The sequence below is a fragment of the Globicephala melas genome, chromosome 5, assembly GCF_963455315.2.
Source record: "Globicephala melas chromosome 5, mGloMel1.2, whole genome shotgun sequence".
In the NCBI taxonomy this organism is placed as follows: Eukaryota; Metazoa; Chordata; class Mammalia; order Artiodactyla; family Delphinidae; genus Globicephala; species Globicephala melas.
Genome location: NC_083318.1, coordinates 66,021,702 through 66,036,680, shown reverse-complemented (window position 1 = coordinate 66,036,680; position 14,979 = coordinate 66,021,702). Strand labels below are relative to the sequence as shown.

At 39.3% G+C, this 14,979-nt stretch overlaps 1 protein-coding gene across 2 annotated transcripts in view; it reads left to right on the top strand.

The window, feature by feature from the left end:
• BEND4 (BEN domain containing 4) overlaps positions 1-6,637 on the top strand; it is a 33,698-nt gene extending 27,061 nt beyond the window's left edge. The window contains exon 5 of one of the 2 annotated variants that reach the window (XM_030881143.2): positions 214-6,637. In XM_030881143.2, coding sequence (XP_030737003.1) covers positions 214-431 — 218 coding nt within the window. In that variant the 3' untranslated portion in view covers positions 432-6,637. The remainder of the gene's footprint in view (positions 1-213) is intronic. The other variant, XM_060299278.1, reaches the window with a different exon arrangement.
• Positions 6,638-14,979: the final 8,342 nt, after the last annotated feature.

The window sequence follows — 14,979 nt, the reverse complement described above, 5'->3', positions numbered from 1 at the left end:
GTAATTTTTACTTTTGCACCTGAGTAGAAAATGTGTATGGCGTAAGTTGGGTCTAATAAGTGACATCATCATGGCATTACATCGGATGTCCCATAAAGCTTTTCTTATAGAGCTTCTGTTAAAGTTTAAGCAGCCTTCCTATAATTCGCTGCAAAAACCAGCTGTTTTTCTCTCTCTCTTTTTTTTTTTTTACTGTTGTGTGTATTCCTACAGAATTCATTAGGATGCACTGTACCTCCAACCCCGACTGGTGGATGCCCTCGGAGGAGCAGATAAACAAAGTGTTCAGTGACGCTGTGGGTCACGCTCGGCAGGGGCGGGCAGTGGGGACTTTCCTGCACAACGGAGGCTCCTTTTATGAAGGGATTGATCACCAGGCTTCCCAGGATGAAGTCTTCACTAAAAATTCCCAGGACGGGTCTGGTGATTAGTGGACAGAATGTTTCCACACTAGCAGCCGGTCCGCTCAAGAGTTCCAGTTGTGAATGTTCTGTTACCATCACTTTAGAATCCAGAGCATGTCACTCTGTCACATCCTAACGGAGTTAAAGGTTTACACATCCTAAACCTTAACTCTTGACCTACTGCCACAGTTCCTAGTACAAACCCATTTTAGGGTTGTTTGGGAAGTCTATGGAGCCTACAGAGATTTTCACAGTATTACATTATACAAAGAAAAAATGACAATTGATTTTAAATGATGACTAGTTAGACGGTGAGGGTGAAAAAAGAGAGGTGAGCTCCTGGTCACCTGTCCGAAATCTTCAAGTGAGCTCTGTTTCCTGAGCAGAGCTGGTCCCCACAGAGATTGGGTTAGTGTCCCTGCCCATGGGGGAAGGTAGAGACATGGCGTTATCCTAAGGGACAAGGAACAAGCATTCTCTTTATTTAATTTAAATAAGTTGTCTTTATGTTTTCCAAAGACTTGAATTTATACTTCTCAGCAAAGACATAAGATAGGTGACATTGCATGCTGTGTCTAACATTGACAGAGCCTGTTACTAAAAAGAAACCAGAGATCAGAAGCCACCTCTAGACAGTGATTAATTGGAAGTCAGCTGTTATGTTTACCACACAAAAGAATTTCTCCTGTGTTGATCAGGAAGGCACTATATGATCTCTGAAGTTAACAAACAGTAATAGTTTTCACCGTATCAGTCAAGAAACATCCAAAGATTCAAAACCATTTTCAGATGCTCGATTTTGTAAGTTCACAGTTTCCATAGCCTTAAATCGGGCTTTGTTGACACGATGCCAAAGCGCTGGGTTGAACAATGAGCATCTCAGTCAGCTAGTTGTTTGGTGCACTGAGGACCAGACAAAGTGATGTGACTGATGGGATTCACTGAATTGACCAGATGTTCTGGAATTGTATACACACAGCTTCAAGGCCATTCTGACAACTATGCAATGGGCTTGTCTGTAATTTCTCAGAAATTTGAGGGTCTTTTTGTGCTGAGTTGATCTTCAGAATTTGCATAAATCTTGTTTCTTGTTGTCACCGATGGAAATGTTTCATCCCAACTGCTGTGTGCCTCCTTCCCGCCAGTATCCCCCTGAACTACTGGCTCTGGCTGAGTTAGCGGTGACCACTCCCACCCACTTTCCCCGGTTTAATATGTTGAGCATCATCTGCGAAGTTAGTAGTAATGTCTTTGGAACCATTTCTTATCCGCAGATGCTCTAGAGATGCTAGAATCTTTCTGAGTGCTTCGGGTTTGGGTGGGAGGGGAGGCTTCCTTTATCAGCCTAATCCAGATGTCTGCATTCTTTCTAGAGTCATGGGCAGCTGTTAGTGAAGGCTGCTAATGTCATCTACAAACATGACTAAGGGTTTTGAGAATGGGTTGGAAATTCATTTCAAGTTTATGAGCATCCATGCATAAAGAGGGTTTTTTGCCACCTTTTGACAAAGTAAAATAATAAATTACCCTTTATCTTCTATAATTAGCATCAATTCTGTGCATGACCCTAGCAATAGGTCCTTGTTTAGCTTTTGTTACGATTATTAGTTTCGCCCACTGAAAAGTTTGTTTATAGAGATGGTCATTTGTCAGATCTGTTAAATGGTATGGGGAGAACTAATATTTCAATCCTGTTTTGGAGCAACTTAGCTAAAATTTGCAGGTAAAGGAAAAGATAAGGGCAAATGCGGTGCTTCTGGGAACGATGAGACTAATATCTTTGGCTCTCCGAGGAAGAAAGATACTCCCTGAGGCGTTTTCAAGGTCTAGAAGTCAATATCTTATAAGAATCTTTGGTGACATGAAATCTTTGCCAGGAGAAAAATACCACCATAATCTCACCTGTCTTTCCATCCTACTTTTCCTTTCTTTGCATTGGACTTTAGTTATCCTTACTGCTGAGTTCACTGTCCTTTTTTGTTCTATAGCAGCAATATTTGACCACTGCCTTAAAAAAAAAAAACAAAAGAACTTCCAATTCTTATCGTTTCCCTGAAAGCTTGCGAATTCCACACATGTTCACATCTACGCGTCATCATGGAGCCGAGTGTTGGGCTGATCTTCACGGAAGGTGGTGATGGAGCATTTCTGCATTCATTCTCCACAGCCTTACAGGTCGGCATCCTTAAGACAAGTGCTTGCTCCACTCCTGTTATCATCCCCTGAGAAGGCTCCTGGGGTCAGGAGGCTCTGCCCCTCAAGGCCCGTGGTCGCACCAGCCTTTGCTCGAAGGTACACCTGATCTCTCCCTCCCACCCCTGTTTTCAGGTGAATTATCTCTCTATCAGCTGTTTTCCAATACTTCACAAATTCTAAAATGTTCAGAGCTGCACACTGGTCATCTCTTACGCACATGAGCGATCCAGGCCCAGAAAGATGACTGACTTAGCATCACACGGCCAGTTCTAACGCCTCTCCTGGGTCTAGGACCTACGATCCCCTGTCCCCAGTCAGACGTTCCATTCCACTCTTCACCGTTGATGCAGTTGCTGTGTTCCTTTAGCCGAACCCACCGCCTGACGCGGGCACCAATGGCCCTCGGGCTGTGACACAGTATCTGCTCGGCTGTTCTGCTTTGTCCTCTCCTTAGTCCATGTCACATGCTGCTATTTGCACTTCCCCTTTAAGGCTGGTATATTACCTGGCTTGTGGTGGTTGCCTGCATGGTCACCTGATTTTCAAGTCAGGGTTTGCAAGGATCGTTCACTTATTTTTTTGGTAAGGCCATCGCAGCCTCTGTAGCAAGGTTAAAAGCTCACCAGTGAGAAGATTGGATGCTGTCACTGCTCTGTCAGCCTTTCCGTTGATCTCTTTGGAGACCTGGAGACCTGTATATTTTCTTGATTTGATCTTCTACATCTTTGTCTGGCAGTTGGACAAATTGCTCTCTTGAGGAGACATTCATACTCATGTCAGCTTTTAGCAGCTTCCCTGAGTCATTTTAGCATTGGAATAACATAGATTGAATTAAAACAGCTCAGGATGCCGCTTTGCTCCACCTCATTGGTGAGAGAAAAGGTCATAGGTCTGGCCTGACACCACAGACCAAATTTGGTATTTTGTCAGTGACTGGGCATGGTTCATAATCCCATCTATCAAGGCAACCATACCTACTCTCAGTGACAGTGTCTTGATGTGTCCTGAGGTTTCCCAAATTAAAGTCATATCACAAAGAGCATGCCTGCTTTCCCAGTGAATGGAACGCCAAGTGCAGTTCCGCCTGGCCCAGCATAACCCTTCAGTGATCTGTTTGGGGGATGTAGGCCAGGAACCGGGAGTTGGGGTGGGGGGATGCGTCATATTCTGCGAGCAGTTACTAAGCTCCCACTTCTCACGGTCTCTTTTGAAGGTCCACCATTCACAATCTCATGGTTTAACCTCAGTATTAAATGCTTTGGAGAAAAACTGTCAATTGAAAATATTCAGCCCTGAACCCAGGCTCCACTCTCTTGGTTGAGAATTTCCACCAGAGCACTGAGGCTACTGTCACCATTTATGTTTCATAAGGCTTCACTAGGAACGGAGAGGATAATATTAGAGCATTTGCTGGAAATAGCCATCATCTCCTTTGGTAGGGGAATTGGAAGATATGTTATACATGTGGCTACTTCATAGCTGTAGGGCAAGTGGGTCATTTTATATCCTGGATCTTCCTTAGCCCTTCATCAGTCATAAACACATTGACCCGAGAGAATTGTTCACCAGGATTATAAGGCGATATAAATTACTCAATATCTTATTTGATCCAGCTCCTCCGTGTGTCAGATATCGAAAGAATGGTTAAGTCCAGTATATTCTTGTGATATCAGATGTTTTCCAAAAATCTAGACAATAATACAAACTTGGGAATCTACAAGTTCATGATGTCTACATTTTCCCGCCACCTTTAATGGCTTGACCTCCTGTTGCTATCAGAAAACGGATGGAGCATGAAGTAGGATGAAGCATGCACTGTTTTCCGGAAAGCAAACGTACGTTGCCCTCATGTGAATTCTGTCATTCAGTGTGTACTCTAGAACCTAAACCTGATACCCACTGACTACCTCCTTAGTTTTTCTTCGATTTCTATCATTTTAAAAAGTCTCATTCTTGGATAACTTCGTTTTAAAAAAGATTTAAACTTTTCTCATTTCACAGTACAGCTGTTTGTAATTTTTGACAGCTCTTATATACCAGTTTTTAGAAATGTAATAGAAAGTGATTTTGCACATATGGTGCAAGCCTTGCTGGTGCGTGTTTAATGTGGTGACACTTGCCAAAACTGCTTGGCAAAACATGTCAAATAGGATGCTTGAGTCAGAACTCTAGTGTAAATGTGTCTAAACAGCAGTATGTATCATTATGATATATTTTTGTAAACATAGTGATGGCTTCTTTCAGTCGTGTAAGTACTGGATAAAAATAACCACTTCACTTGAATAATGTAGAAAAATGTCACCCAGTTGATGGCCCTCCGCAGTTACTTACATTTTATGAGCCAGTGGCATCACTTCTATTTGTGTTATTATTTAGAGGAGAGTGAAGAATTGATACCAGACAGCATGGAGTGCAAAAATAATAACTCACCAAAACTTGCCTCCTAATTAACATTCAAAACTATAACGGATATGTTTACACGTTAGAGACAACTTTTACCCTCCACAGTGTATTCAGTTGCAAGAAACATTGAGAGGTCTGGACTTCACTCATCTAATGACCAGCTCGGTAAGCTTGGCTCTTGAAAGCACTAAATTACCAAATCTTTGTGGTAAAAATAACCAGATTAAATTTCCTCCTGACCATCCATAGCTGGCTAATATACAGGCTAGGTTTTCACTGAATCGCAATTCCCCAAATTACAGTGAAAATTCATCTGCTAAGATGACTTATTCAAAAGCCTGTTCATTCTCAGAATAATTGCCCCACTACAAGTAGCCAGATGGGTCTTGTGCACATTGGCCCATTCAAAACCCCCAACAATAACAATAGCTATAGCTTATATACGTTGAGCCCTTGTGCGCCAGGTACTTTGGTAAGCACTTTAATGCATCCTCTCATTTTAATCCTCACAACCACCCTCTAGGGTGTTATTGTTACCACCCCATTTTATTGATAAGGACACTGCCCAAGGTACTCAGCTAATAAGAGGAAATCTTTGGGTTTAGTAAGCAGAATGACTAGTTCAGTTTTCCCTAGTAGTTAAGGTTCTCAAACCCCTTAAACACTTTGGAATGGATTTGTTGTTTAATTGAGGTAGTGAATAAATTAAAATTTGTTCACATTTCTGTCATAGGTTCCCAGTACAAAAACGCAGGGATATAAAAGCAAAACTTTGAACTCAGTGACGTGATGGTCTTTGGGAACGGCTAGATGGTAGAAATGGCACTGGACATCAGAGCCAATGTCCATTCACTTTTCACATTTGTTGTATTCATAGCCTTAGAATTGATGAGTCTGGTTTGGAAGGGAGGGTTTCAATCTATGATGTCACTGTGAGAACTGTCGTGAAGTTTTTGTAGGAAAATACAGTAATCTGTTCTTTCCTGTAGTTGTGGCTTTAACATCTCTGGCTGTGTTTAAGTTCAAGAGCTTGCCGTGGCCACCAGGGCCTGGCTTTGTTTCTAAGGAATAGGGCATGCCAGTCCATGAGAGGGGTCCTGAAACCTTCAAGGTCCCTGGTCTAGTCCGACCCTGCCCCATTTAAGCATTGCCCTCGTGTGTCTCTCCTCTCTGGAACTTCATGTAGCAGCCTAACACTGGGGCCAACTTGCCTTTACTCTATTTTCTATGATGAACACTTGTGGAGAAACTGTGACAAATCCATTGATCCTAATATTTTTATTGTTGAAGTCTTGTTGATTCTCTATGAATAATTTCTATTTGATTGTACTGTGTAGAGTTAAAACCCACCAGAGGTATGTTAATAAAACTATAAATGCATAGTGTAATATAGAATAGCAAGATTTTCTGTGAACAATTTATATAGAAGAGTAAGTTGTTTTTTAAGTGTTAGCACTTTCCTTTTAGGAACTGAAAATGTTATAAGAGTTTTCTAAACATTCAATATTTTTAATTATAAGAAACATTTGTTACTAGAGCCAATTATTTCAGGTGTTCTAACTGGAGTATTGATTTTATTACCTCATATACCTCTAGAATGCCACATGTTCTGTTGGAGATGAAATTGCACAATAAATGTCAAGTCTCTGTTAAGTGTTTTAACTTGCTTTTTGCATCTTTCTCCAATTCAACCAGACGCTTTTCTGGTTGGTTTGTTCGTTTGTTTGTTTTTAAACAGAAAAGATGGTTATGTCAGGGAACCGACCAGAACTCATCCAAAAATTCACTTGATCTAGTGAATGAATGGGACAACCAATGATGATCCAGGGACGTGTAATCCAAGATTTCTGTACAGTATTTTGTACATTCACATTTTAAACATACATGCTTCTATAGTTCCATTCTATCAGGGAGAGGAGGAAACCCCACAGCTGCTACTCTTGACCTTTAACGATAAACAGACGCTGCTTGTTTATGGTTTTTGAACAGTGACCTGACTACAAAAGCAAAGTAGCTATGGCTAAATAAGGTGGCATAGTGGTGGCTTCCCACTTTTAGTTATTACGTAAAATATAAATCTGATGTATCAACCATTACTGAACAGCGAAACTGAATAAGTGTCATTCATAAGTAAAAACTAAGACAAAACACATTTTTCATTTTAGGGAAAAGAGATGTTTTATTTTTGCACTACAAGATGCAATGTTCTGAACAGTAGTTTTGGATGAAAAAATAATAATTTAGTCCAAATAATTTGAGTTTGAATTGGGATATCAATTAAAATGAAATTTAAATTATTTTATTATTCTAAAGCATTAAAAGAGGATTATTAAGTAACTTCGGTTTTTTAATATTTTGTAGCAGGTCACACAGAGTAAAAGCTACAGATGAAAAAAGTATAGGAACAGATTCAGCAAGGTTGCAGGATACAAGATCGATATAGGAAAATCAACTGTATTTCTATACACTAACAATAAACACTCTGAAAATGAAACTTAGAAAAGTTTTATTTTCAATAACATCAGAAAGAACAAAATACTTAGGAATAAATTTTAAAAAACAAATGCCAGACTTGTACACTGCAAACTACAACACATTATTGGAAGAAATTTTAAAAGATCTAAATAGCGGGAAGACATCCCATGATAATGGAGTGGAAGAATCGATACTGTTAAGATGGCAATACTCCCCAAATTGATCTACTGGTCCATTGCAATTTCTACGCAAATCTCAGGTGACTTCTCTGCAGAAATTGACAAGCTTACCCTAAAGTTCTGATGGAACTGCAAGGAATCCACATAGCCAACAAAAATCCTTACATTTGCAGTCAGTTGATTTTTAACAAGGGTGCCAAGATAACTTATTGGGGAAAGAATAGTCATTTCAACAAATGATCCTGAGACAACAGGATATCCACATCCAAAAGAATGAAATTGGACCCCTACTTTTATACCATGTGCAAAAAATAATTGAAAATAGATCATAGACCTAAATGGAAGAGCTAAAATTATAAAACTCTTAGAAGAAAACACAGGAGTGAATCTTCTTGGGTTAAGCCATGTTTTTTTCAATATGACACCGGAAAGCATAAGTGACAACAAAAAGAAAAGATAAATTGTACTTCAAAATGAAAAACTTTTGTGCTTCCAAGAACAACATGAAGAACAAAACGATAACCCACAGAATGGGAGAAGATATTTGCAGATTATATATCTGATAAGAAACTTGTAGCCAGAGTATATAGATCTCTTACAATTCAACAATAAACACAAATAACCTAATTAAAAGTGAGCGAGGGTTCTGAATATACATTCTCCAAGGAAGATACAAATGGCCGTTAGGCACATGAAAAGATGCTCAACATCACCAGTTATTAGGGAAATGCAAATTAAACCACAGTGAAATACCAATGAAAAAGATACACAGTAACAAATACTAGCTAGGATATGGACAGATTGAAACCTTCATACATTGCTGGAAGGAATGTAAAATGGTGCAGTCACTTTGAAAAACAGTTTGGCAACTCCTTAAAAAGTTAAATATAGGGCTTCCCTGGTGGCGCAGTGGTTGAGAGTCCGCCTGCCGATGCAGGGGATGCGGGTTCGTGCCCCGGTCCGGGAAGATCCCACATGCCGTGGAGTGGCTGGGCCCATGAGCCATGGCCGCTGAGCCTGCGCGTCCGGAGCCTGTGCTCCGCAACGGGAGAGGCCACAACAGTGAGAGGCCCACATACCGCAAAAAAAAAAAAAAAAAAAGTTAAATATAGGTTATCCTTTGACCCAGCAATTCCACTCATGGGTATATACCCCAGAGAATTGGAGACATGTCTACACAAAAACTTGTACACAAATGTTCACAGGAGCCCTATGATACCAAAAAGTGGAATCAATCCAAATGTCCGTTAATTGATGAATGGACAAACAAAATGTGGTATATCCACACAGTGGAGTGTTGTTCAGTCATAAAAAAGGAGTGAAATACTAATACATACTACAACATGGATGGACCCTTTAAAGTTGATTACACATTCATGCAGTATATTTACTGAGAGCCTGAGGTGCTTGCCTGTATCAGGTACTGTGTCCCAAGAACCAAATAAATACAGCCAGCGGCTGAACAGTTGGAGAAAAATATCCGAGACCTATTATGAATTATGAGAAAATCCCAAGTTCCAGTAGGCAACTTGTTCCCCCAATAAAGCTGTATTTACAAAGCTGAATCAGGCATAGAATGAGAGAAAATAAAGGTCACTGAGTCTGTCTCTATCATACCAAAATAGTTCAATCTGACCATATCAGCCAAAGTACATGCCAATTCAGGGAAAGAATTATTCATACATAATTTGGTGTGCTCCCAAATCCTGGTTGAATCATTCTATTTTCTCTTTTCCTTTTTCCCCTCTCCCCTTAAAGCCGTTGCTCAGGCCTCACATAGACACCATCCTAGTGGTCCATACCTGGTGTTTCAACCGGTGTGTCAGGAAACGGCACGGTTGATTTGAGAAGAGCTGGATAAAAACACTTAGTCCAAAGGTGTGAGCAGGGCAGCCTGAAACTACAGTGAGGAGTGTCGTGTCCAGACCTTGCACTGGCAGGGCACTGTCGTCACTGAAGAGATGAGGTGAGCCTGTGGGTGTACTGGAATGAGGGCTCCCTGCTAGGAAATGTGATCTCCCTGTGAGGAAACATGGATAGACTCTGCAGAGCCTGCAGGGAGGGAGCCAGGAGAATCAGTACCCTTACTTCTCAACTCACTTCTGTCTCCTCACGATGCTCCCCTCTAGCTGCGAGCAGCTGGAAACCAGAGGGCAGGAGAGCACCTTGATGTCCACACAGGTCAGCCCCCTGGGACGTAGAGCAAGGCGGAGGCACAGTAAAGGGAAGAAGTGAATCACAATTGATCGTGGGGATGAGTTAAGATAGTTCAAAGATCTCTTTGGTTCCCCTTCACTGAAATCTTGAGAGTCGACATCTTTACATAAATGACCTTTTAATTTTTAATAATTTGAATAGTTAACATTTTTTAAGTCAGTAGTTGAATGCTTTACTATCGTTATCGCAGTGAATCTTCTTACAGCCTACGAGGTAAACTCTAATATTATCCCCACTCTGCAGATGAGTAAACTGATGCTTAGAGACATGTGCCCAAGGTCACAGAGCTAGTGGTGGTGAAGCGCTAAAGGCCAGGTGCTGATCCAGGCGGCCCATTCCAGGTGAGAAGCCCGTGTTTCACTGACTCCAATAAAATTGATCTTTCAAGATTTGCAAGGCTGAGGGAAAAAGTTGCAACAATGAGGCTGATAAAACAGTAACTACTTCTTAAGTCTACCCAGCTTTGGCTGATCCAACTATAATTCATTTCTCAAGGTGGCCCGAGAAGACTGATGCTCAAAATCCTGAAAAAATTCCCAGATTAATATTGGTGCAGTTTCTGGGTCCCAGGTGAGTCTTGGTTCTGATTCAGTCCTAAAGATCCGTAGAGACACAGTCTCAATGCCTGTCAGTAGTCCTCTGTATTCATTGATCCTGATGTTTAAGAAATACGCTTGCTTCTATGAATGAATGGAGAGATAGATAGATGATAGACAGATAAGGTGGGATGAGTTACATCAAAATAGCATATCTTGTGGACCTTGTACTTACGCATTGTCCAATTTTAATAAATGAGGTTAAAACGTGGTTTTGAAATACAGCTTTAAGATGTGTATCTTTATTCTCATCTAACAAAAATGTTATGGACTACAGTGGTTAGAATTCCAGGCTTTCACTCTCGGGGGCCCGGGTTCAATCCCTGGTCGGGGAACTAAGATCCCACATGCTGCAACTAGGAGTTCGCATGCCGCAACTAAGACCCAGCGCAGCCAAATAAATAAATAATATTTTTTTAAAAATCATTCTTTTCGCAAATTGGAAAGAGAAGGATGAATAACTTTCAAAATAATTGCCGGTGACAGCCCTTCATACTGAAGAGACTCTGTTAGAAATATATCACGTGGCTCCAAGCATGCTAAAGTTGAAAGAATTGTTTTATTACTAACTTACCTGACTTATAGTCAACTTCTAGCCTGGTGGCTTTGTAATAGTTTCAAAGTCTTTAATATGTTTGTATAAGAAGAAAATGACTGTAAAGCAATTATACTCCAATAAAGATGTTAAAAAAAAAAGAAAATGACTTTTTCCATTGAGGACCTGCAAATAGGTCATCCTGTTAAACTGTCATGGTATCCTGCTGCTCTCATAGCACTTATGACAGTATTATATATATTTGTATGATTCTTTGTATAAAGTTTGTATGCCTCATGAGACTTTTAACTCTATGATATCAGGGGACATAATTAATTCTTTCACCTTTTTATATCTTTTGCCTACCACAGAACCTGGCATATTGTATGGAGTGTCAAAATATTTTAACATGTTAGTGTACTGTGCTCATGTATGTGTATATACGTAGATAATGAACACAGCAAGAAGCTTTTAAGAGATTTGAAGAGGTTTGTGGGAAATGACTTAGGTTGTCCTCACTGTGGCAGCGCTGGCACCATTTCATCCCACTCCCTCAACTGCAGAGAATCTATGCACATCCTGACCTGTGATGGAAAGTGAAGACAGATGGGAAAACCCTCAAGAAATAATTCTATATAACTTCACTGTAATTCGAAAAGCAAGAATTTATTTTAGTTATACAGGCATGCGGAAATGTAAATGTCAATCATATTCACAGCTCTTAGAAGACATAGGGGTTTAGTTCTCCAAATTATTCTACACACAGGTAGCTAGAATGCATACACACACACACTACTACAGTACCTTGGTATTAGATAGAGTACAGAGACCTTGGAAGACAGGGGACCTAAACTGAAATCCCAGCCCCAATACATAAATTACTTAACTCTCTCCAGGTCTCAGTTTCCTTATCTGTAAAATATCTACCTCTTTGAGTTAACATAAGAATTGAACCTAACATCTTGCTATTTGTTTTCTATTTGACTCATCTTTTCTTTGTTACTTGACTTGTTTTGGATTCATTATTTATTATGTTTCCATTTTATCTCCACTGTTAGCTTATTAGCTATACCTCTTTGTGTGTGTGTGTGTGTGTGTGTGTGTGTGTGCGCGCATGCATGCGCACGCGTGTGTTTTAGCGGTTGCTCCATGACTTAACAATATACATCTTTAACATCGCGGGCTGCCTTGAAATAAAGACATACCACTTCATTAACAGTGTAAGAAACTTACAACAATGCACTTCCTTTGCGCTATTGCTGTCATATATTTTAATTCTACATTTTATGGGTTTTTAAACTCAATTCCATTTTGGTCAAAGAACATACTTTGTATGATTTAAATCCTCTTAACTTTATTGACACATGTTTTATGGCGAAGCACATGGTCTTTATTGGTAAATATTCCAAGTGACCTTCAAAAGAATGTTCATTTCTGTTTTGGGATGGAATGTACTATAAATATCAAATAGGTCAAGTTAGTTGATAGTGTCGTCCACATCTTCTGTATGCTTACTGATTTTCCAGTCTACTTTTATTGTGAGAGGGGCGTTGTGTGGATTTATCTATTTCTCTTTCAGTTCTATCAGTTTTGCCTCACATATTTTGAAACTCTGATAATGAGACTGATTTCTTTAACAAAGAAACCAGAATTTATATGCTCAGATAAGTATTATTCTTCAAATTAGTAATTGCCTTGAAAGGACATGAACTCATTAAAACAATATTCATGTTGTTTCTAGGGCTCCTCCTACAGAATGAAATGATAAACTGCAAACACAAAATAGATTTCATTACGGTGTTCCTTATTTTTAACCCAAAATGATAATAACCAGCATATACCCATCCACCATGTTCATCAGTCTTGGATCCAGCTAGCTTTGACTGCTTCCCAAAACATTTCCATTTATCCTCAAAAGATGAAGATATCCATCACTTCATCAGGCCTATTTTTACAAATGAGTTACAAATACTATAATTAACTCCCAAGCAGGTGTTCCAAACATATCCTAAAGATGGCAGCATTGTTAGACTAAGGCAATAGCTTACACAAGGGATTATTTTTAAAGGAACACATAGTTGAGCTTTAATGTTTATTAAAAATACTGTTGACATTATTTTATGATCATACTTTGGATACAATTCAGGATTTACTCCCAATAATTAATTATGTAAGAATGCATTCTTTATGAGAATTCATAGTGATCTCTCTTTAAAAAGTGTTTCAATTTTACAACCACAGTAACTATCAAATGTCTTTAGAGATACGTTTATTGTAAAAGATGAGATATTACTGTGCCAGCAGGCTTAATATACAACATCTGAAAATAATCTTAGGCTTTGATAGTCAAAGTGTGGTCCATGGGCCAGCAACTTTAGCATTAATTACTTTAGAATTAATTGATACCTACCGAATCAAAAAATCTGCATTTTAACAAGATTCCCAGGTGATTTGTATACAGGTTAAAATTTGAGAAACACAGCTCTAGCTGATCCTATGAAGAGACAACAGAATTTACAATGCCAATGAAAATAACTAATGAAGATAAGGAAGCTCTTTTCTGATAGAATAGTCAGTGATGACTATCTTTATTAAGGAGAAAATTAATTCTACAGTTAAGTTTTAGGAATGTAAATCTTCAAGAGGAATTCAGCTGAATGTAGTGGACCACAGACGAATTTCAAAAAGTAAGTAAACCATAAATCTCCTAGAAGAAAACATAGGCAGTAAGCGCCTTGACTTCAGTCTTGGCAGTGATTGTTTTGGATTTGACACCAAAAGCAAAGACAACAAAAGCAAAAATAAGCAAGTGAGACTACATCGAACTAAAAGTCTTCTGCATAACAAAGGAAACCATGAACAAAATGGAAAGGCAACCTACCAAATGGGAGAAATATTTGCAAATCACATATCTGATGAGGGGTTAATATCCAGAATATATATAAAGAACACATACAATTCAGTAGCAAAAGAAAAAAATCTTGATAAAAAATGAGCAGAGGATCTAAATAGACATTTTTCCAAAGAAGACATACAAATAGTCAACAGGGAACATGAAAAAGTGCTCAACATCACTAATCATCAGGGAAATGCAACTCAAAACCATGAGATGCCACCTCACACCTGTTAGAATGGGTATTGTCAAAAAGGTAAGAAATAATAGGCATTGGTGAGGGTGTGGAGAAGAAGGAACCCTTGTGCACTGCTGGTGGGCATGTAAATTGGTGCAGCCACTGTGGAAAACAGTATGGAGGTTCCTCAAAAATTAGAAGTAGACCTATCATATGATCCTGCAGTTCCACTTCTGGGTATTTATTTGAAGAAAACAAAAACACTAATGATGCTCATTGCATCATTATTTACAATAGCCCAGATATGGAAACAACCTAAGCGTTCATCAGTGGATAAATGGATAAAGAAAATGTGGTATACAAACCAAACAGAAACAAACACATAGATGCAGAGAACACAATAGTGGCTACCAGAGAAGAAGGGTGTGGAGGGTGAAATCGGTAAAGGGGATCAACTGTATGGTGACAGGTGGAAAATAAATTTTTGGTGGTGAGCGTGTTGTAGAAATATAATGTACACATGAAACTTACATAATGATGTTACCTCAATAAAAAAAGAAAATGTGTATATATAATATATATGTATGTATGTATATACACACACAATGGAATGTTATTCTGTTATAAAGAAGGAAATCTTGCCATTTGCAGCAACATGGATGGACCTGGAGGGTGTTATGTGCAGTGAAATAAGTAAGAGAAAGGCATATATGATATATGATATCATTTATATGTGGAATCTAAAAAACAAAACAAACAAAACCCAAACTTACAGGGCTTCCCTGGTGGCGCAGTGGTTAAGAATTCGCCTGCCAATGCAGGAGACACGGGTTCGAACCCTGGTCCGGGAAGATCCCACATGCCACTGAGTAATGAAGCCCGTGCACCACAACTACTGAGCCC